The sequence below is a fragment of the Schistocerca gregaria genome, chromosome 4 (genome assembly GCF_023897955.1).
Source record: "Schistocerca gregaria isolate iqSchGreg1 chromosome 4, iqSchGreg1.2, whole genome shotgun sequence".
Classification (NCBI taxonomy): Eukaryota; Metazoa; Arthropoda; class Insecta; order Orthoptera; family Acrididae; genus Schistocerca; species Schistocerca gregaria.
The window spans coordinates 705,347,509-705,368,659 of NC_064923.1; the positions used below are offsets into that span (position 1 = coordinate 705,347,509).

General features: G+C 36.2%; 2 protein-coding genes across 5 annotated transcripts in view; one reads left to right on the forward strand and one right to left on the reverse strand.

The window, feature by feature from the left end:
- The window catches only part of LOC126268203 (inositol polyphosphate-4-phosphatase type I A), a 251,957-nt gene extending 243,193 nt beyond the window's left edge, over window positions 1-8,764 (forward strand). For all 4 annotated transcript variants that reach the window (XM_049973825.1, XM_049973826.1, XM_049973827.1 and 1 more), the window contains one exon: window positions 1,914-8,764. In XM_049973825.1, the coding sequence (XP_049829782.1) occupies window positions 1,914-2,046 (133 nt within the window). In that variant the 3' untranslated portion in view covers window positions 2,047-8,764. The remainder of the gene's footprint in view (window positions 1-1,913) is intronic.
- Window positions 8,765-8,936: 172 nt separating this feature from the next.
- The window catches only part of LOC126267875 (macrophage mannose receptor 1-like), an 89,338-nt gene continuing 77,123 nt past the window's right edge, over window positions 8,937-21,151 (reverse strand). The window contains exon 7 of the mRNA XM_049973184.1: window positions 8,937-12,003. Within this exon, the coding sequence (XP_049829141.1) occupies window positions 11,822-12,003 (182 nt within the window). The 3' untranslated portion in view covers window positions 8,937-11,821. The remainder of the gene's footprint in view (window positions 12,004-21,151) is intronic.

Consider the following 21,151-nt stretch of genomic DNA (forward strand, 5'->3'; position numbering starts at 1 on the left):
ATGTACATTAGGTGAGATTCAAGATAGCATGAAAATTATCCACACTGTGGATTAAGGCCCTCTGTTAAATGTTTTGAAAGAGTTGGAAATTTTTGTTGAAAACTAGAAAGTCCACAAAATTTATTAAATGAACAAAACTAATTTAAGTTACATGGGTTATTTGACAAAGCGCTGTAAATAAGCAACCAAAATATAGTGCCTGCAATATTATCCTAACAGTGATATTTTTATAAACGTTAATTTTGGACACATATTTGTAAAGACATTTTTAAGTATGTATATTTTATATTATACGTTGAAAGATACTTTAATTTTTACAGATGTATTTTTTGAAAGATCAGCAATATGTACAGATATGAGATGTCTATACACACATCTGTAAAAGAGGCAATTAAAATGTAAATTTCATTTTCTATAGTTGTAAATTATATTTGGATACACTATACCATGGACGTTACTAATACTGTTTTACAGTCAATTTAATCTGTGTCGCTGTCAGTGTCATCATGTAATTACTATAGTCCAGCCAGTTTAATCTTTAATGCTGTCAGCTAACTTCAAAAATAAGTCACCGTACTGGAAATGAATATGTACTTTACACAACGTAAGTGTAAGTTTTCCATTTTATCTCAATTTGTATCTTTTACAGCGTATATTCTGATGATGCTCTTATTCGTTTAAAGAGTGTAATTGGTAAATAAAAAATAGTAACAGCGACTCGAGGCTGTTTACAAAAACTTAGTGAATATGACTTTTCGCAACAAATGTCATATTCATAATTTCAAGTTCAGGACCCTTCTTAGACGTCCATATAATTTTAAAAAGTATGTTCTGAGTGAAAATCATTGACAATTAATGAAATTTGTATTTTTTTTTTTTTTTTCAGTGTTCATAAAGTATCCCTCCACTTGTTGTAAACATTACTGAAAATGCGTTAATGTTGATAAAATTGTGCTAAAAGATAATTTCAGGTTCTTTACCCCACTTATATATCAGAACCTATTTTAAATGTATGTTGTTAATAAAAGTTAAAGACATTTAATGATTTTTTGTGGGCACAAAAGTACACTCCTCTCTCCCAATGGTATTATGTGTTATGGAAAATGCATTGGTATTCTAGGGGTAATGGTGTACGAAAGTTCTTGTAGAATGTAAGTACTTCATCATTAAAGGAGACAACTCACCAAATAGCAGAAACATTGGGCTGTCAATAAACTTTCCTTCCGAACAGGCCACGAAGGCCCAAAGGTACTGACCAGCCGACTTGTCATCCTCAGCCCACGGGCATCACTGGATGTGGATATGGAGAGTCATGTGGTCAGCACACAGCTCTCCCGGCCATATGTCAGTTTCCGAGACAGGAGCCACTACTTCTCAGTCAAGTAACTCCTCAGTTTGCCTCACAAGGGCTGAGTGCACCCCCCTTGCCAACAGCACTCGGCAGACCGGATGGTCTGTGCTAGCCCACCCCAGCGCTTAACTTCGGTGATCTGATGGGAACCATTGTTACCCCTGCAGCAAGGCCGTTGGCAGGCTGTCAGTAGGCACACCCAAAAGAAGAAAAATTTTGATATCATTCACACACACACACACACACACACACGCCTATTATACCAATACATGGTCCTGCACTGTGTGTGTGTGTATGTGTGTGTGTATGTGTGTGAGAGAGAGAGAGAGAGAGTATTTGTGTACTCCAGCACATCAAAGGATAACTGTAAAAGCTGGTCAGTTTTCCCCCTTTTGTGTGTGCTTATTGACAAATCAGACCTTTTGGTGAGTGGTCTCGTTTAATGCTAAAAAATTTACAACTTTATTATTACTATTATTATTCAAACCAAGGCTTTATAATTTTAATGTCTAAAAATGTTTGAAGTACCAATATTAACAGAAATGGTTTTGTTGTGTTTTAGTGAAGGTAGCCGTAGAGAGAATACTAACAAGAACACAGGTGTTCGCAAATATGCTTTCAATAGCCTTCAATTGCTCACTCTGCCTAAGGAGTACAGGCCACCTGCTGGTACTTATGGATCTGCACAAACGTGATGTGACTGTTGTGTCTTCCAGTCAAGTTCCTATATAGTGTTGTTGGTGCTCTTTGGTTCTCAGAAACTTCAACCAGAAAATTACAAGAAGTGTTAGTGAGCTGCAGTTACCTGATACTTAAATGTCCCAAAATTCATTAAAATTTGTGTGGCGTGTGTTTGCTCTAAGAGCTTATTGATGATACAGTAATGCTTCGTAAAAGATTACTCAGCATCTGATACATTTGCTGAATCTACATAAAGTAGCTTCATAAGCTGTTCAGCTTCAGAAAACAATAAACAAATGAAATCTGCAAAATATATGCAGGCAAGTGATGTCTGTTTCTGCCTTTAGCAGGCAGCTTTATCAAGTACATTGTTGACAGATATGTGCGTGCACTAAGAGAATATTCACCTTACCTAGACAGTACAAATTTTACACTGGGTGATTACTGTACATAGCAAAAGTATTATGTAATACTTCAAATTCTAAACACATATTCATCTTTTATTTGCTACTTACTCTGCACAAAATGTAACAATATAAGAAAATCAGTATTAATGGTAACACTATACTGGAATCACAGTTTTTTTGTTGATCTGGAAATGAGGGTGATAGATTTGTTTTGTAAAGATGTTGAAGTTTATTGATTATTGTAATGGTTGTTACTGAATTATTTTTTGTGTAAATATATGTTTTTCATTTTTATATTAATATTTATTTTTACTTTTTTTGTTATTTGTATTATTTAGTTGATAATGCTACAGATTTGAAATGCTCTAAAAGCATTATTATTATAGTTTTTTTCATATCTTATTTTGATAGCACAATTTCCACTCTGGTATGTGAGGCAAGATTTGTAGTACTGAATCACTGTAATGCTGTCTTGATGAGAGACTTCAGTGTCATTTTAATCTTGTACCATTTGCAGTTTTTAGATCTGAGGTATACTTTCTACATGTAACTACTGAACTGTACAGAATGGTGCATGACGACCAGTGCCAGTACTGAAACACTGCTTTATGTCATACATCTGCAAGCAGAAGTATTACGACAATAGGGCTTACAGCCGAAGTAAAATATTTGCTTTGATGTTTAACACAGTGAGAGAACAGCTTGTGTGAAATTAAAATCCTGGTTAAATTCTGTAAGACAAGTACTCCTCCCAGTAGATACCTATGAAAGTAAAAGTGATGACGTTATCCTAGCTTTTGGAACTATTAGTTCCTTCCCATGGGCGGAGAGATGGGTAGATTGGAGAAGGGTGAAGAGGGAGGACAGGTCACTCACACATTAGGATGAGAGAGGCCCGCCTGTAATGAAGACAGTAGCATTAACAGTTTGAGTGATGAGCTCAGTATTGAAGTTAAGCTCGTCCTGCTTGTGGTTGTTTCTATATTTGCTGAAATCAATCACATACCTTGATTTTCGTCATACTCACAATCTTTCAGTGTACTAACAGTCCTAATGTACAAGTAAATTTCAGTCCAAGACCCAATGCTTCCTTCTCTAACTATGATAATCTCACTGCCTGTAGGACATAACATAATTGTGATTGGTAACTATCGGTTGCTCTAATGACTGCTATTTTACCAAACTAGGTGTGATCCTCCATCTGGTCTACAGTTGTAAAATCACATTCAGGAGGGCGGTGGTTCAAACCCACATCCCGCCATCTAGGCTTAGGTTTTCCGTGATTTCCCTAAATCACTCCAGGCAAATGCCAGGATGTTTCCTTTGAAGAGAACAAAGCTGATTTCCTGCCTCATCCTTTCGTAGTCCCAACTTGTGCTCTGTCTCTAATGATCTCACCGCTGACAGGATGTCAATGTTTAAATCTTCCATAATGTAGGAAAAGACAGCTTTCGACCACAGCCTTCGTCAGTAAGAGAGAGATAGAAACAATTCAAGCACACAAGCAAGAACACTTCATGCACACTGTCTCTCTCTCTCTTACTGATGAAGGCTGTGGCCAAAGCTTTATGTAAGTGTCTTTTAATTGTGCCAGTCTGCAGCTTCACGTGTCATCTTTACAGTAAGTAGCTATCTGTCTTACCGTACATGTTGTTCCTATTGGGGTTCCCATTGTTTAAATCTTACATCCTTTTTGCAGCTTTAAATCAACATTTACTTATCCTGTTTGGAGTCTCAGCATTTTTCAATCCATTTTTCGCTTTCTGCTTATTTCTAATATCACACTGTTTCATACTTTAAGTGTAAAGATTATATTTATGTCTTCTTGCACCACATTTCAGATGCTTACAGTTTCTTCTTAGATTTTCCATTGTTGTGCTGTTTAAAGACTAGGCAGTTCTATGCCCCAAATGTACAACTTGATGAAACCTTATTTTTATTTAGAGAATGGGTGAATTTTAATAAATTTCACACACATAATTATAAAATAAAAATGATTTATCCTTTGGTGTGCTCATCTTGTGTAATCATACTTCTTAAATGGCAGAAATCTTTCACTTATTTTACAATGACTTTTTAGAAATTCATTCTCTCTTTCTTTCACAAATCATTTTAATATTTTTTACAATGCAAATTTTGTATAGGTAGCACTTTACTTCCCATACAGCCTCCCCACTTTCAGCCTATTGAATTGTTGTGTCACTCAGTCTTAAACATGGTATGCGTTCTCGTCTCATTCTCATTCCTGCTTTACGTTACTCTTTTACTCGTTTCAGTGCTTTTTTGTGTCAGTTGTCATGATAGGAACATGAAGACAATACAACGCCCAGTCCCAAAGTGCAGAAGATCTCTTGACCTGGCCTGGAATCAAACCCAGGTGGCCTCAGTTTGCAATCTGCACAGCTGGCTGCACAGCTACTGAAGCAGACTAGACTTTTTAGTTTCACAATTTTTGTATTGTTTGCTACTGGTGGGATTATCATGGCAGAATTAAGATACACAGAATATATTGTAAATGGCATCAGGTATTGTGCTGCAATGATTGACTTCTGGATCAAAGCGAAGTTAACTGTCGTTGAAAAGGAATTCCTGATATGTACAACAGTAATAGACGAGATTTTTAAATCCAAATACAGTCACTTGTATTTCATTTTGAAGTGACAGCTGTCTCCATTTTATATTGCACTGACATATGTTAGTCACTGTTACATTGTAAATTATGAAAGGTATCAGGTTAATTTCTTTTAATCATTTACTCTTGGTGCAGATAGAGAATTACAAAAATGGTACATTTAATATTTAACATTCTGGTACCAACATAATTGTTGGAGATGGTACTCCAGTGTTTGTCTTGAATATATTTTGATTTATGTCATGAATAACTTTGTCTTTTATTACCAGTGTGCTAGTTGTGCATTCATATTTAATTAATATGGCAGACAATTTGGGAAGACCATCAGTGCGTTACAGTCTTAAGTGCCTTGCTGGAGGCAGTCCAACTACTTAAACACTTCATTGAAGCATTAAGCATTCTCTGTGATAATCATATAGCTGATATATTCTCCCCAACAGGTAAAGAAGTCATGTTGTTAAACTGTTACCATTGCAACAAAGATTATTTCTATGTACAACAATAGTACTAAATATAAATGCACCAGTGAACAAAAGAATAAATGTTATTTAAAAGATAATCTTTTCTGATGTGGTACTTATTAAGGAGTCATAAATCTTAGTAAATAAAACTTATGTTTATTAACCAACAAGTGGAATGTGCAATTACACATAGCTTTTACTTCTAGAGAGAAGAATATAACATGTACAGTGCACTTATTTTGTCTTATTATTTATTGCTAAATCTTTCTTGTTTCAACCATTTAGATGAACTGGTATGGAATCTCTATTATGACGTACAGTGTACATACCAACTTCTAAATTTAAAGTTGTATATATATTGTTATGTGGTTTAATATTGAGATGTTAATTCACATGCAGTAGCCTCAGTGTTATGAAATCTAAGAACTTTCATAAATTTAAAGAAAATCTCAAGTTTTTTGTTACTTACAGGTATTTGTAGCCATTAACTATAACCAAAGATTATATGATACCCATAGATGCACTTTGCCTGTTATGTACAGTTTAGAATGTAGTTAAAAGTACAGTGTACATATAAATGTTATTTTAGATAGTGCCTCATGTGATACATTTCGTGAACAACTTATTTTAATGTATTGTACCTAATAACTAAATGTTTTAAAATGCAAACATTCCTAATGTGCTGGTGACCAGGTTTGTTTTATGATACTGGTAGGATATTTAATAATATTTATTGTATTTATTTTTAGTTAAAATACAGTGTATGAAGCATCTGAGTGGTTGTCTGTGACAGCATCATAGTTACTTTTAGAAAGGAAATGGGGAGGGCTTGGTTTTATACAGTCACATCTGAAATCTATCATGTTGGATAGTAAAAGCACATAAGCAAATTATATCCTACCACTAGACACATTTTTATGAATGAAATTCATATTGTGTGTTCTAAGGTTTAAAATATTGTCTAGTACAAATAAAAATATCTCCTTGTAAGATGGTGTTCAATGATGGAGTACACTGTATCAAAGCATTGTAATGTATATAATTCACTATCTTTGTTCTGCGACTTCTATAGTCAAATAGGCATCTCTGATTTAAAAGTGAAGAGTAATAACAAGGAACTTAATTTATCAGCAAAGGGTAAAGAAATGGTTTGGGGAAGAGGGATGGGGAATGGGGATGTGGACAAGTGAAGAGGTTAGCAAGAATCTTATACAGTGAATGGTACCTCAGGAATTACCTACTGCAATTTCAACAAACAGTAGTAAAATTTGCTATTTATAACAATAAAAATCATCTTATCCACAGCAAAATGTAAGAGGGGAAGATATTTTTCAGTTTCTTCTTACATCACATCTCTGGTGATTTGGAGGCTTAGATCTGTGTTATTGTTACTGATAACAATATTCTTTGTTTGTGCTGCTAGTACTCTCATATATTGTTTTTTAGCTGTCATATTTTTTGTTGTCCTTGCTTTTATTTATCCTCCAAGGCATGTGTCAGTCTTTTTCCTATTTTACTTAACTGCCTTTCATCTTTTGATTACCCATTTTCCTCTTGCTCACAGAATATGTTAATCAAATCAAATTGATAATATTAAAAGAGAAAAGGAATTAAAGTCGAAAACTACATGGATAAGAAGTTGGGTATCTCAAAAGAGAGAACCCATAGGTAATTTTAGCACAACATTTTGGAGTGGGTTTGCAATGCATGAATGTAAATTAAGCTGTAGGAAGCAGAAGATAAAAAGTCTCACGGTACTTGGAAGGAGAGACAGCGTTGGTCGTATTTTGTTGTTTTATTAACCGCAAAATCGATTTTCGGTCACATAGTGACCATCCTCAGTGCTGTAATATACAATTTACATTGGTAGGCACTGCTGTCAACAAGTTTAGAGCGATCGCATAAAAAAGAGTTTATGTGATTGCTCTAAACTTGTTGACAGCAGTGCCTACCAATGTAAATTGTATATTACAGTACTGAGGATGGTCATTATGTGACCGAAAATCGACTTTGCTGTTAATAAAACAACAAAATACGACCAACGCGCTGTCTCTCCTTCCAAGTATATCCATTATCTGGTCGTGGTGCACAGGACACTCCATGGAGTCACCAATCTCACGGTACTGTCCTGCTTTTGGATGGTATTTCAGTAACTAACCAGATTCATGAGAACTGGTGCATAATGCTTCAACTGTATGTGTTTTTCAAAAGAAGTTTTATTTTATGTGCTTATATGACTTCCTGGCCTTGGGTATTAATTGTGGTTTTCTGCCTTTTAGATAGATATTATTCATTTCCTGGGTCTTCATTTAATTATACCTTTTAACCTGTCACTTTCTACACACTACAATGTGAAAGTAGCAGATCACACAACTTCAGTAAAAATCAGATGATCAAACTAGAATCATGGATATTACTCAACATGAACGTGAACACTTTCCATGGTGGTGTTGTATACGGAATGCTTCCATAAATGTTATGTATGAAAGTAAATAGTCGAAGGAAGAAGCAGAAACCAAATTGTAGTGCAGTTATTTTTGAGCATTTCATAGCATGCACTGAGGACATTAGTTGTGTTATTCATAGTTATATTTCTTTGAAATTGACTTTGCACTCATAAATTATGATGCAAGTGTTTATAACATAATCTTCACACTTCATGCAGTCAAAGACTTTAGATCCATAGGTTCTTCCTTTTTATGGGCTAACTTTACAACGGTGGCACAGTTGACATTTTTCATACTTAATGTAGACTGAGTATTATGCATAAGTGGGGTACCTTTTCTTTTTTGTATCATAACCAAATTTGGCTAAATGTTCAAAATGTGACTGGTTAAATTATTTTAAAGCATTCAGATATAATGCCAAAAAGTTAATGCCTCTATAATATACACATATACTTAAATTTTAGAGATGAAGAGGTATATAATTTTGACTCATATAAATAAAATTTTGTATTGACATTCTTGTTGTGTGTTCAGAATAAGTATTATATTACCATTTAAACAATTTTTATGTAGTAGTTCTTTGTCTTTCCCAAAAACTGTTGTAATCATCAAATAATCATATTATATTCATGCATTCCCTAAAAGGGAAAAACACTGTTGTAAAACCTGTTGTTACAAATCTTAAAGTATTGTACTCAAAAAAGATATTTTAATGATGACAATCGAAACAGATTGCTGCAAAAGCAGATGTATTGTATTCTGAAGCAGTAAAAAAGTCTGAAACATTGTGGAATTTCATTTAATTACGCATGCACATACTAAAAATCTTTATACAGGGCTCAAAATCCACTTTTTTAAAACCCATAAAATAGATGGAAAGGGGAAAAAATCATCTAAATCACTACAGATTTGGAAGTTATGCTGTAGCTGATAGTAAAAAGTGCGGGAGACTTTCAGAATTCAGTGCGTACAAAAGTGAAACAGAGAGAAGGAAACGGGATAGAAAATATAGTAAAGTGTGTCCAATGGCAGAAATACATTCCTCTTCAAGATATGGAGTGTGAAAGATAAAATTGGTGCAACAATTTAAACACAAATTTGGAAAGTTCAAAATCATGGAAGATTATGCCATTGAAGCACAAAATGATTGCTCACTCATTTTAGTTTTCCAGATTGTGTTTAAGATGCAGACTGGTGGTGAAGGCAAACTTATTGTGTCCAAGTACGAAGTCAAAAGACCTCTCATTCTACTTCTCTTTTCAGTATAGTGCAAGACAATATAAATAGTCATTTGTTTTGACTAAATTTAAAATGGGCCCTTGCTTTGAGATTGATCATCGTACTAAATATGCTGTGCATGTTTAATTTGTGGTGTTTACAAACAACCTACATCTATTTTTCATATTTTATTTTATTTGCAGAGATATCTGGTTTCAGCTTTACAGTTATCGTTATCATTGTATCTGAAACCAGTTATCAGTGGAAATAAAATCAGATGGATGAAAACTGTTTCCACTATTTGTCTAGATTTGAAAGTCACCAGCATCCTCCAGAAGTCAGATTCAGTTCGGTCCATATGGCACATACTCCTTTTGGAATATGTGAAGACTAAATGGTGAAAACTTGTGGGGGGGATACAACCAGTGGAAAACCTTAAACCTTTGTATGAAATTCTTTTGGGTTCTAAAATGTATCATGCTGCAAAATGTTGAACCATTTAAGCCATTTACACTAATGTCCACAATCTTGGTTTGGTGCTTTATGATATGACATGTATACAAGAGAGGATAATTTTATGGAATCTGACTTCAGCTGTGTAAACCAGAAACATGCAACTATAAATCTGTCCACAGTACTTGCTACAAGACCACAGGAAATTAACTTTATAAAAATTTAAATGCACAAAAAGAAAGGATCATTTATGTGAAAAAGAGGAATAAAATAAAGTTTTCAGAAGAAATAATGAGGAAATTAAAACAAAGGAACTGCTAGTGACATTCATTTTTCAGCATCATCTGTTTTAAGTATTGCCTGCCTAGATAGAATATTTAACTTACTTTTGTGTCCAGTGTTTGAGGGTGTTTTTCCCCCTCCATAAGAACAAGAAGATGTGCACAACAAGATTTCACATTGTTTCTCACTCTATTAAAGAGGAGAAACTTTCATACTTTTGATGTTAAGTGAGCAGCATTAGAATGATGAATTGTATTTGTAACAAGTGATGAATAGGGGCCAGTGAAGAAAGGTGGCAGTTTTTAAGATCCCTTGTTCAAATGCTGGAGGGGCAGTAGAATGGACTGTGGGCATATGTAAATTTTGTAATGATCAGTTAATAGATATGCTAATCCTGATGATTACTCATTTTCATAAAAGAACCAACAAAACAAGAATGTCTTTTCAGATCCAAGTCATCTGTTAGTTGCTTCTGACTTTGATGTGAGGTAAGCTTTAATTCACATCTTTAAAACATATTACATAATATTTAAAAGTAGACTTTGGTCTTCTAGTACCAAATACAATTCTATTCTTCTGCTGACTGAGACCAATTTGGCAAGCACAGCAGATGGTCTGGTTACACGTTTATCTGTTGACTGTACAGCAGTACATAATAATTATACAATTAAAGTGGTTATAATAAACATGTAAAATATTTCAGCCATTACATAGATATAGAAAAGAGCCTATATTATTATTAGGGATTGTATACCTTGGATTTGTAAAACACAAATAATAGTTACAAAACTTGTTAAGCATTCTCTACAAAGCTCTACATTTATAAAATACAATAGTGTAGACATAAAAACTATCAACATAAGGTTCATAAATGGTTAACTATTAATGCAATTACCAGTCATAACAACTTAGATCTGCCTCCACATTTTTTAAATTCAGTATAAAAAATAATCTGTAGCAAATATAATATATTAGAAGTCAATAAGTAAGCATTTACATAAGGTGGCAGAAAATTACCCTCATATGTCTAAGTGACAGAAATATTATTTTTTGTTTTTTGAAAGATAAATATCACAATAGAAAATTCATTTCACAAGCATGGTTAATGATGAGAGGTAGAAGGATAATTAAGAGTAACTTTTGTTTCTTATTCTGATAGTATGAATAAAAGCAGTGGCTAACTTCTTTGTGGTGTATATGTCAGTGAATAACATTTGTGGGATTTGTGCTTAGTCACAACCAAGTCTCCCAGTATTTCAGTGCACTGATCATCACATTTGTTACTGAAAGTCAAATTCAGCTATTTACTTGTTCTGTGAGTGACTATTACAAATTAATTTCACTGTCAAAAACTCCTCGTTGACTATTTCCTTTCTCTCTCCATTGCCCTTTCTAACATTTTACTTTCAGGACTTATATCCAGAAATAAATTGATGCTTTTGCCTATCCTTCCATATTGGTTCCAGGAAAAATGTCTGTCTGAATTTTGTACATTCCCAACCACAGTGGTGCTGCTGACTTTTAGAAACCTTGTCCATGCAACTAAATTCCACCTTCATTGCCCCCAAAGGCTGAGAGATGTGGCTTGTCTACTTTCTTATCAGACCAAACAGCATTCTTTTTAAATTGGCAGAATTAAGTTTTATTGGTTAAATTGCTTTGAAGTAAGCTGTTGTGATAATGATTCCCATTAGTAGATATGATGCTTCAGCTCACAGTTTGCAATTTGAAATTTGAACTGCATAACATGAATAAAGCACTCTGATTAATCTGCTGATCAGAATTTTTTAAAAAAGAAAATAAATCATTACTTTGTGTTCTTAGAAATAGTCCAACACCAGTGATAATGTGAGATAGATCTCTTTTTTACATAAATTAACCGTGAAAAATTATTCCAGCAACTCCTGCTCACAGAAAAAAGCATGTTTCATGTAGCATGAAATGTCATTCAAGCCACCATTGCGATGAACAGAACCACAGTCTTCACCTGCACTTATGCTGCTATAGCCCAGGTTGTCAGGACTGCTCACAGACCACCAACGATGGTAGCCTGTAGTTGACAATGGCTCACCTGTTAATTTATTAGCACATCTAAAATTTAAAATGTCATTTAAAAGTTATCTTATAGAGAACCTAGATATAAATGACAGTAAAATACTTTGACATGATGGTGACCTCTTTTGCTTAGCAGTTAGAGATAAGTGCATTATGAAAATTAGTAGTAATAGTTATCAAAATTTATTTTAAGATGTATAATAAAAAAAGTAAAAACGTCTATTTTATAACAATGGCTGTATGTTATGCCACATATTTGTATATTCTGTGAATTTATTTATTCGGAGAATGTCATGAAGTTATATGGCAATACCTGTTATATCATTGAACTATAGAAGAAATGAATTCTGCAGATCACTTATGTTTGAGATAACTTTGGGTGCACATTGGCTGCTTTGTATTTTTGTACTTTGGCTGCATGGGATTATTCTCCAGTGACTTCAAAGTTCAAAATACAATTCAGTAATATAAATGAAATGAATGATGTGGTGCATTAAATGCTCTGAGAACACATTAGGCAATTGTAGGAGTCAAATTCTATTAAAGCCATCCTGATTCTCATTTCCTGTATATTAAATAAAACTGTAAACAAAAAAAAAATGATACATCTTGTATGACAGTATTGGTTTGAATACAACCAGACAAATACTTGGTCTTGGAGTCATGTCTGACACATGTTTTTGTTTAAAATCCATCATATGTTTCCGTGTCAATGTCTTTAAATGTGACATGAATTACTCTGTCCAAAATGACATGTAAATGTTAACTGTTTACATCTAATAGACTGTAAGTCATTGTTAATAATTTTTCGACTAGAATCATTATTTTGCTGAAGAATAACATGTAAATTTCAATCAACTTTTTTATTGTATGATCCATAGCCATCAGAGATAGAGTAAATATGAGGTTATTGTTGAGGTTTGCTTACATTAGAAATAAAGGCACTGCTTTTATGTCAGAGGTATATTGGCTTCCTTTCTACCACTAGAGTTCTGTGAGTATGTCATATTGCAATGAGGTACTTAAAACTTTCAACAAAGTGCAGGAGCATGTAGGGGAACTATGTCCCAAGTTTAAAATGATAGCTGACCATGCACTGGATAGTGTACAGTCACCATGAAGAAACTTCTAAAGAAACAGAGTCACTGCATAATAGGTACAAAACAAAGCATAATGCTATAGTAGATAGAAAGAGGCTGAATTAAATGCTTTTGGCTGTCAATAGAGCAATGTGTGATGACTTCAATGACTACCATAGCAGAATATTGTCAAATGATCTTTCACAGATACCAAAGAAATTCTGGTTGTATATAAAGGCTCTTAGTGACATCAAAGTGAGTGACCAGTTGCTCATGATTGAGAATTGAAATTGAGGTTAGCAAAGCAAAAGCTGAAGTGCTTAATTCCATTTTCAAATGTTCCTTTACAAAAGTAAACTGTAGAAACTGCCCCAACATAATCCTCATACCACTGAAATGATGAGTGAAATAAGTGTTAATGTCAGTGGTCTTGAGAAACAGCTGAAATTATTAAAATGTAACAAAGCTCTGGGGGCCAATGGAATCCCAATCAGATTCTACACTGAATTTATGATGTGAGTTACCCCTCTTCTAACTGTAATCTATTGCAGATCCCACAAAGAAAAAATTATGCCCAGTAGTTCAAAGAAACCACAGGTGACACCAGTTTGCTGGAAGAAGGGACCCACAAAACTACTGCCCAATATCCTTGACATCAATTTATTGTAGAATCTTAGGACATATTCTCAACTCAAACATAATAAGGTATCTCAAGCAGAAACGCATCCTCCATGTCAACCAGCGTGAATTCCAAAAGCATTGATCATTGATCATGTAAAACCCAATTCACAGTTTTCTCACATGACACAAAAGTTTCTGATGGAGACAGTCAGGTAGATGCAGTACTTCCTGATTTCTGAAAATTATGTGGCTCAGTACCACATCTACACTTATTGACGAAAGTATGATCATATGAGGTATCAAACAAATTTATGACTGGATTGAGGATCTTATGGTAGGGAGGGTGCAGTATGTTGTCGTGGATGGAGAGTTGTCTTCAGATGTAGAAATAGCTTTGGATGTGCCCCAGAGAAGTGTGTTGGCACCCTTACTGTTCATATTTTTTATTAATGATCTTGAGGATAATATTAAGAGTAACCTCAGAGTTTTTGCAAATGACAGTTATCTGTTGTGAAATATTGTCCCAAAGAAGCTGTGTGTGTATTCAATCTGATCTGGAAAATATTTCAAAGTGGTCCAAGGATTTACAAGTTGTTTCAGATTTTTAGAAATATAAAATGGAGCACTTAACAAAATTTAAAAAAAAAATGTAGTGTCGTATGACTATAATATCAATGAGTCACAGCTAGAATTGGCCAACTACCACAAATACCTGGGTGTAACACTTTGTAGGGTGACAACGTAGAATGATTGAATAATCGCATATGCTCAGTTGTGGCTAAAGCAGGCGGTAGACTTTATTTCATTGGTAGAATACTGGGGAAATTCAATTTGTCTGCAAAGGTGATTGTTTACAAATCATTCATGCAACCTGTTTTGGAATATGGCTCAGGTGTGTAGAGCCCGTACCAAGTAGGAATAGCAGGGGATACTGAATGTATACAGAGAAGTGCAACACACATGATCACAGGTTTGTTTGATGTGTGTGAGAGTGCCACAGTGACGCTGAAGAAACTGAACTGGCAGACTCTTGAAGACGACATATGCTCTTCTGAGAAAGCCTACTTACAAAGTTATTCTTGGAATGTAATACAATCCCATACTCAATGCTCACTTAGGGATTGTGAGGACAAGATTAATTACAGTAACGCAGAAGCATTTAAATAATTGTTCTTCCCATGCTGAGTATGTGAATGGTATGGGAGGTAAATCCTAATAACTAGTGCAAGGGAGATATCCTCAACCATGCACTTCACAGTGGCTTCAGAGTATAGATGTAGATTTCAATGTATATGTAGGTATATGAAGAGACAGAGATTGCTTTGTACTTGTTGATCTGTTCTCTCTTACTCAAGTGTGCAAGCGTGTAAGGCTCGCTGTGACTTAGCAGGAAATATGAGTGCTGAGTCTTGCTGTTGTGAAGTAGCATTGACAGGACAAAAATGATCAATTGTTGGGATTGGATGGCCTCTAACAAAGCTGTGTTTTCAGGGATTATGAAGGGTGTATCACAAAAAGTAAGTGATGCTATGTATACAACTGCAAATGTGCTCCATAAGAGGAAGAGTAATGTCTGAACAAAAAAAGAGTACTATTTGTATATTTTTTGGGTCAAAGTAATTTCTGTTTATGGGCTAATAGTGAGCTGTGTAGCTAATGAGTCACTTCTATAACGTTTTCAAAGACGGCTACAAATTTATTTAATATTAATTTAATAATAATAATAATAATTAATCACACTTTCTCCTCATGTCCTGGTTTCTTGTACTTTCCTCAGACACACAGTTATGTGTGAAAAGTGTGTGTATGACCATAATTGTTAGACATTCTGTGAATAGTGGTTAAATACTGAAATAAATTTACAGCAGACTTTGAAAAAGTTTTATGAATATGCTTAAACACACACACACACACACACACACACACACACACACACACACACACACACACACAGAGTGGACAGGACTTTATGACCACTGACCTACTATTGATATAAACACATCCAGGCAACAGCAACATCACCCGGCAAGGAATGACTGCTACTCAAGACACACACATGGTTCATGTAGAATCAGTGACCATGCCATCTGTGTTTAGAATGGGGAAGTCACGTGATCCTTCTGAGTTTGACCGAGGGAAGCTTGTGATGGCCTGGATGGTTTGGCGCAAGTGTTTTGGCAACTGCATGACTTGTCTGGTATTAAAGAATTGCTGAGGTGAGTGTCTTTAACGTGTGGTGAAACCATATCCAGACTTTATGGGGTTGGGTGGCCACCCCTCATTATGGATGTCAGACGTCATAGGCTGGGCAGAACGCACTGAACACTTCTAACAAATCACCAGATGTGAACCCAATTGAATACATCTGGGATGTTACTAAACTTGGTGTCAGAGCTCATCACCCTCCCTCCTTGGAATTTATAGGAATTAGGTGACTTGAGTGTGCAGAAATAGTGCCAACTCCCTCCACCGACCCATCAAGGCCTCATTGCTTCCAAGCCACGATGTGTTGCTTCTATTATCCATGCCAATTTGTATGTACAAATACACACTTCTACATATGTCTACACACAAACGAATAATACACACATACAGATATACACAGTATGTCCATCCTAAGTCATCAGGCGCATTTTATATGGTGTTTTGGTAGATATCTGTGATTTTGTTTTTGCCGTGTGTTGCTGGAGTCAGCCCAAACAAATATGGCCCATCACGTCTTTCATGTGACACCTAGCATCTACAGAAAGTGTCAGTTTGTTTCCCAGTACAAACAGAATTATCTTTAAAGAAAAATTTTAAGAGCTCGTTCGATAGAGCGGTACCAAACTAGTCTAGTGTAATATTTTGCCGATATGTATTAACAGGGACAGTAAAATATGGAGAATAACCTCAGTGACAGAGCAGCTATACAGCATTATGTTAGCAGTCAGCATGGGCCGGGGTGGTGGTATCGCTGCTAGAGTACTGGTTATTATTTATGTTTTACTGGCCCCATTAATACATATTGATAAAAAGAAAATCACACTAGACTAATTTGAGATGCTCTATCAAATCAGCCTGTAAAATTTTGATTGAAAAATCTTTTTGTTTGCAACAAAGACAAATCAGTGCTTTATGTCGACAGTGGCTGTTGCATGAAAGACTTGATAATCAGTATTTGTTTGGACTGGCTCCAGCTACATATTGCAACAAAGCAAAAATGCAGATACATGCTGAAACACTAGTAAAAATTTCCCTGGCAAGTTGTGGGAGAGATATCTGGTATATAATAACCAGAGTCACCACAAGTTCTGGAAATCAGGGAATTTCAAATGTATCAGGGAAATTTGAAAAAAAAAAAAGAAACACTGGAAAAATCTCATTTTTTGTCTCAGTAGCACGAAACTGTTTGTTTACTGAGTTGCCATGCTTTGTCACTGGCTGGGCATAGCTGAGTAAGTGCGCCTCTTCCCTACACCCTCATTCTTACTGCTTCTCACCTTCCCACCCCTCCCCTTAGCTTGCAGTCAGAGCTGCCACTACTACTTGCTGCTAGCCTAGCAGCTGCCGATGAGAGACAGGGAGATGTCCAGAGATTGTTGATGAAGTGGCCAGTTACAGCGGTTGTGTGTGCATGAGTTCCGTCCAGTGATTGTGCGAATGTGTGGGTGCTTTTGTTTTCTGACAAAGGCTATGGCCAAAAATTGTGAGTGTGTGATAGTCTTTTCTATGTGCCTGTCTATGTCTGAGTGGTCCTCTTAACCTTGAGTTGCTACTTATCTTCATTGGTGTTGATTCTCAGAGTATTTGTGCAAGTTATCTGTTGCCTGGGTGATCACCACAGTCTCATTTCATCAACATGGTGACTGTGACATGTGAATAGCTGGCCACACGAATGGACTACCATGACATGCCAAAACTGCAGGCCATTTCTGTGGGCATCTAACGGATCGGGCCTGCCAATCTGAAGCCCGTAGTTTCCCACTAATGTGCCAGCCTTGCCTGTTGGATCTAATCTCACTGATCTGCCCACAGGCAGGGTCTGTCTGTGTGTGGTGTAATGTGGATTTACATGGTTTATCCATGGACCCAGGAATGTGGTGCTCCTCAACAGGCCAAAGCCAATGGATTTCAGGAATTGCAACCATATCACCACAAGTACATTGTACAGTGCAGTGTTTTATAGAAATTTTATTTATTCTATTACATTTTGGCACTTCAAAAGTAGTTTATGTATTAGAAAGTGTGGGCAATAAGAAGAAGAAAATTTTGGCAGTTGCTGGTAGTTTATACTCATTTCTTGAAAGAAAAATCATACGATACCTGTAGAATAATAGACATAACAAAGTGGGTAATAACCAACAATAACGAACATAGTAGAACCAACATTTTATTGGTGGTCACCTATAGTGTCAGTTTACACAACTCTTCCCCACCGTATACATTTCTTTCAAAAAGCCTACTTTTTTCTAAGGTTATTTCTGAAAGCAGTGAAGGTGTTTTAAAACACTCTTGTGGATCAAATGAAATGCATATTTTTGTCACCAAATGGGTTTAACTTTATTGAAATAAAATAACATCAGTGGTCTTAATTAAACATATATACCATTTTATAGCATTTCGGTCATTAAGGCCTTTGTCAGCAGCACACACACACATAAACACAACTTGCACACACATCTGCAGTCTGAGAGAGCTGAGACCACACTGCGAACAGCAGCACCAGTGCATGATGGGAGCAGCACCAGTGCATGATGGGAGTGACGACTGGGTGGGGGTAAGGGGGTGGCTGGGGCAGGGAGGGGTAGGGATAGTATGTTTGGAGTGGCGGACAGTCAAGTGTTGCAGCTTAGACGGAGGGCAGGAGAGAAGGTGCGGAGGGGGTAAGTAGCAGAAAGGAGAGAAATAAAAGAAATTAAAAGACTGGGTGTGGCGGTGAAATGACGGCTGTGTAGTGCTGGAATGGGAACAGGGAGGGGGCTGGATGGGTGTGGACAGTGACTAACGAAGGTTGAGGCCAGGAGGGTTACAGGAACATAGGATGTATTGCAGGGAAAGTCCCCACCTGTGCAATTCAGAAAAGCTGGTGTTGGTGGGAAGGATTCATATGGCACAGGCTGTGAAGCAGTCATAAAGATGAGGGATATCATGTTTGGCAGCGCGTTCAGCAACCGGGTAGTCCACTTGTTTCTTGGCCACAGTTTGTCGGTGGCCATTCATGCTGACAGACAGCTTGTTGGTTGTCATGCCTACATAGAATGCAGCACAGAGGTTGAGGCTTAACTTGTAAATCACGTGACTGGTTTCACAGGTAGCCTTGCCGTTGATGGGATAGGTGACGTTAGTGACCGGACCCGAATAGGTGGTGGTAGGAGGATGTATGGGACAGGTCTTGCATCTAGGTCTATTACAGGGGTATGAGCCATGAGGTAAGGGATTGGGGGGTTGTGTAAGGATGGACGAGTATATTGTGTAGGTTGGGTGGACAGTGGAATACCACGGTAGGAGGGATGGGAAGGATAGTGGGCAGGACATTTCTCATTTTAAGACTTGATGAGCGGTAATACAAACTCTGGCGGAGAATGTAATTCAATTGCTCCAGTCCCGAATGGTACTGAGTTATGAGGGGAATGCTCCTCTGTGGCTGGACTTTGGGAGGTGGTGGGAGACTGGAAAGATAAGGCACGGGAGACTTGTTTTTGTACAAAGATGAGAGGATAATTACAGTCAGTGAAGGCTTCAGTGAGACCTTCGATATATTTTGAGAGGGACTGCTCATTACTGCAGATGCGACGACCATGGGTGGCTAGGCTTCCATACCAAGCAGTCCCTTCCATACATCTTACTATGCGAAATCTGGATTTGCTTTAATGAAGCTAGAATGGAAATGATGTCTGATAGCTGCTCTCTATCATCTTGAAAGATATAAAATAGTTTTCTGAAAACAGCATGAATTAAGGATTCTCTGAACTAACAGATTTCTTTGTACCACATAGAGCTAGTGAATTTCATTTTACCATAACAAATCTAAGGTAATGTAGAGAAATATATTAAATAAATTCCACCTGATATTTGGCACTATAAACAGAACTCTTAAAAAGAAAACATAAAGTGTCCTCCTTTGGTATGCTTGTGTAGAAGTTGTCACTAAATTGTGTGGGTTAGTGGAAACTTCATACACGTTGCAGACATTTAAGCTGACTTCATGGCTCTTGTATTTGAATGATTAGAACCCTGTGCGTTATATAAATTTGTACCAAAATTCGAGGTTGTATTGTCTTTGTGACTTCCTCCCATTATCTTTCACATATTAATTCAAAATTTGTGTCTGTCATTTGAGCCTTTTTTATCCACAGGTGACATAAAATTAAAACTATACTGTCAGCTGAAAACTACATTGGGACTATCTCCAATTGACATCAGTAGCAACCTCATTCAGACAGACTTTCTCCCCAATTTCCATATATACCTACTGATGTGTGATTGTCATATTTCATAGTAAATTGATATCTGTGAACTACAGTGTATACTGTACTCCACAAACATTGGCAGCAATGTCTTGTTCAGAAAATAGTTTCTTCTTAATTGCAGTACATATGGTTAGTGCTATAATTACACTTTTTCCCCAGTTATCAACCAGTTTGTTCTTAGAAATGTTTGACAGTTCACAATTGTGACAGAGACATAATTCATACAAAGTCAACTTCTGTAGCATGATGTGTTAGTGTATAGTCTGTGATACTGTGTTCCAATTACTTTCTTTACACGTCCTTCAGTGAGCATACCTAGACAAAACTAAAGTTGTACATACAAACTTACAGGTAGCTTTAGGGGCTGTAGCGATCCTGTACAGGGGAGGCATGGACTTGGGAGACTTCAAGATACTACACTTACTCCATACCAACAAGTTTGTAGTTGCATCTTCCATTGCAACTGAAACTGATCCAGTGTGGCACACATCACATGTTGAAGAGCCTTCTGTGACCCATGTCAAGAGGAAGTAAATACAAAACACTAGGAGTCTGTAATCATCATCAGTACAGAATTCATAATAATTGAAATCACAGAATACCAAGCTGGCTACACTCTGAAATTGTCAGCAGTAAGATTATAAATATAAATCTAAGCAGGGCAGGTTTAAAGCCCAAGTGGCTGCTTGTGAGTGCAAAATGTGTATATAGTGTGTACAAATCTTCAAACATCTCATTATCTGACAAAATAGCATTTATCACTCTGTTATCAACATGTATTCCAGATTACACTTCAAAAGAACTTAACTAATCAATCATTTTATACTTTATTCCTAATGTGAAACACACAGAAGAAATTTTAATGGTCATTTGTTTGTTAGACAGAGCATGCCAAAGAAATAATCATCAATGAACACTTCCTTGGCTTTATTCCAGGTGCAGATACTACTGACAAATGTCTGACCAATGCTCTCTTGAACAGGATGATAAAATGGACAATTCCTTTGAAAAA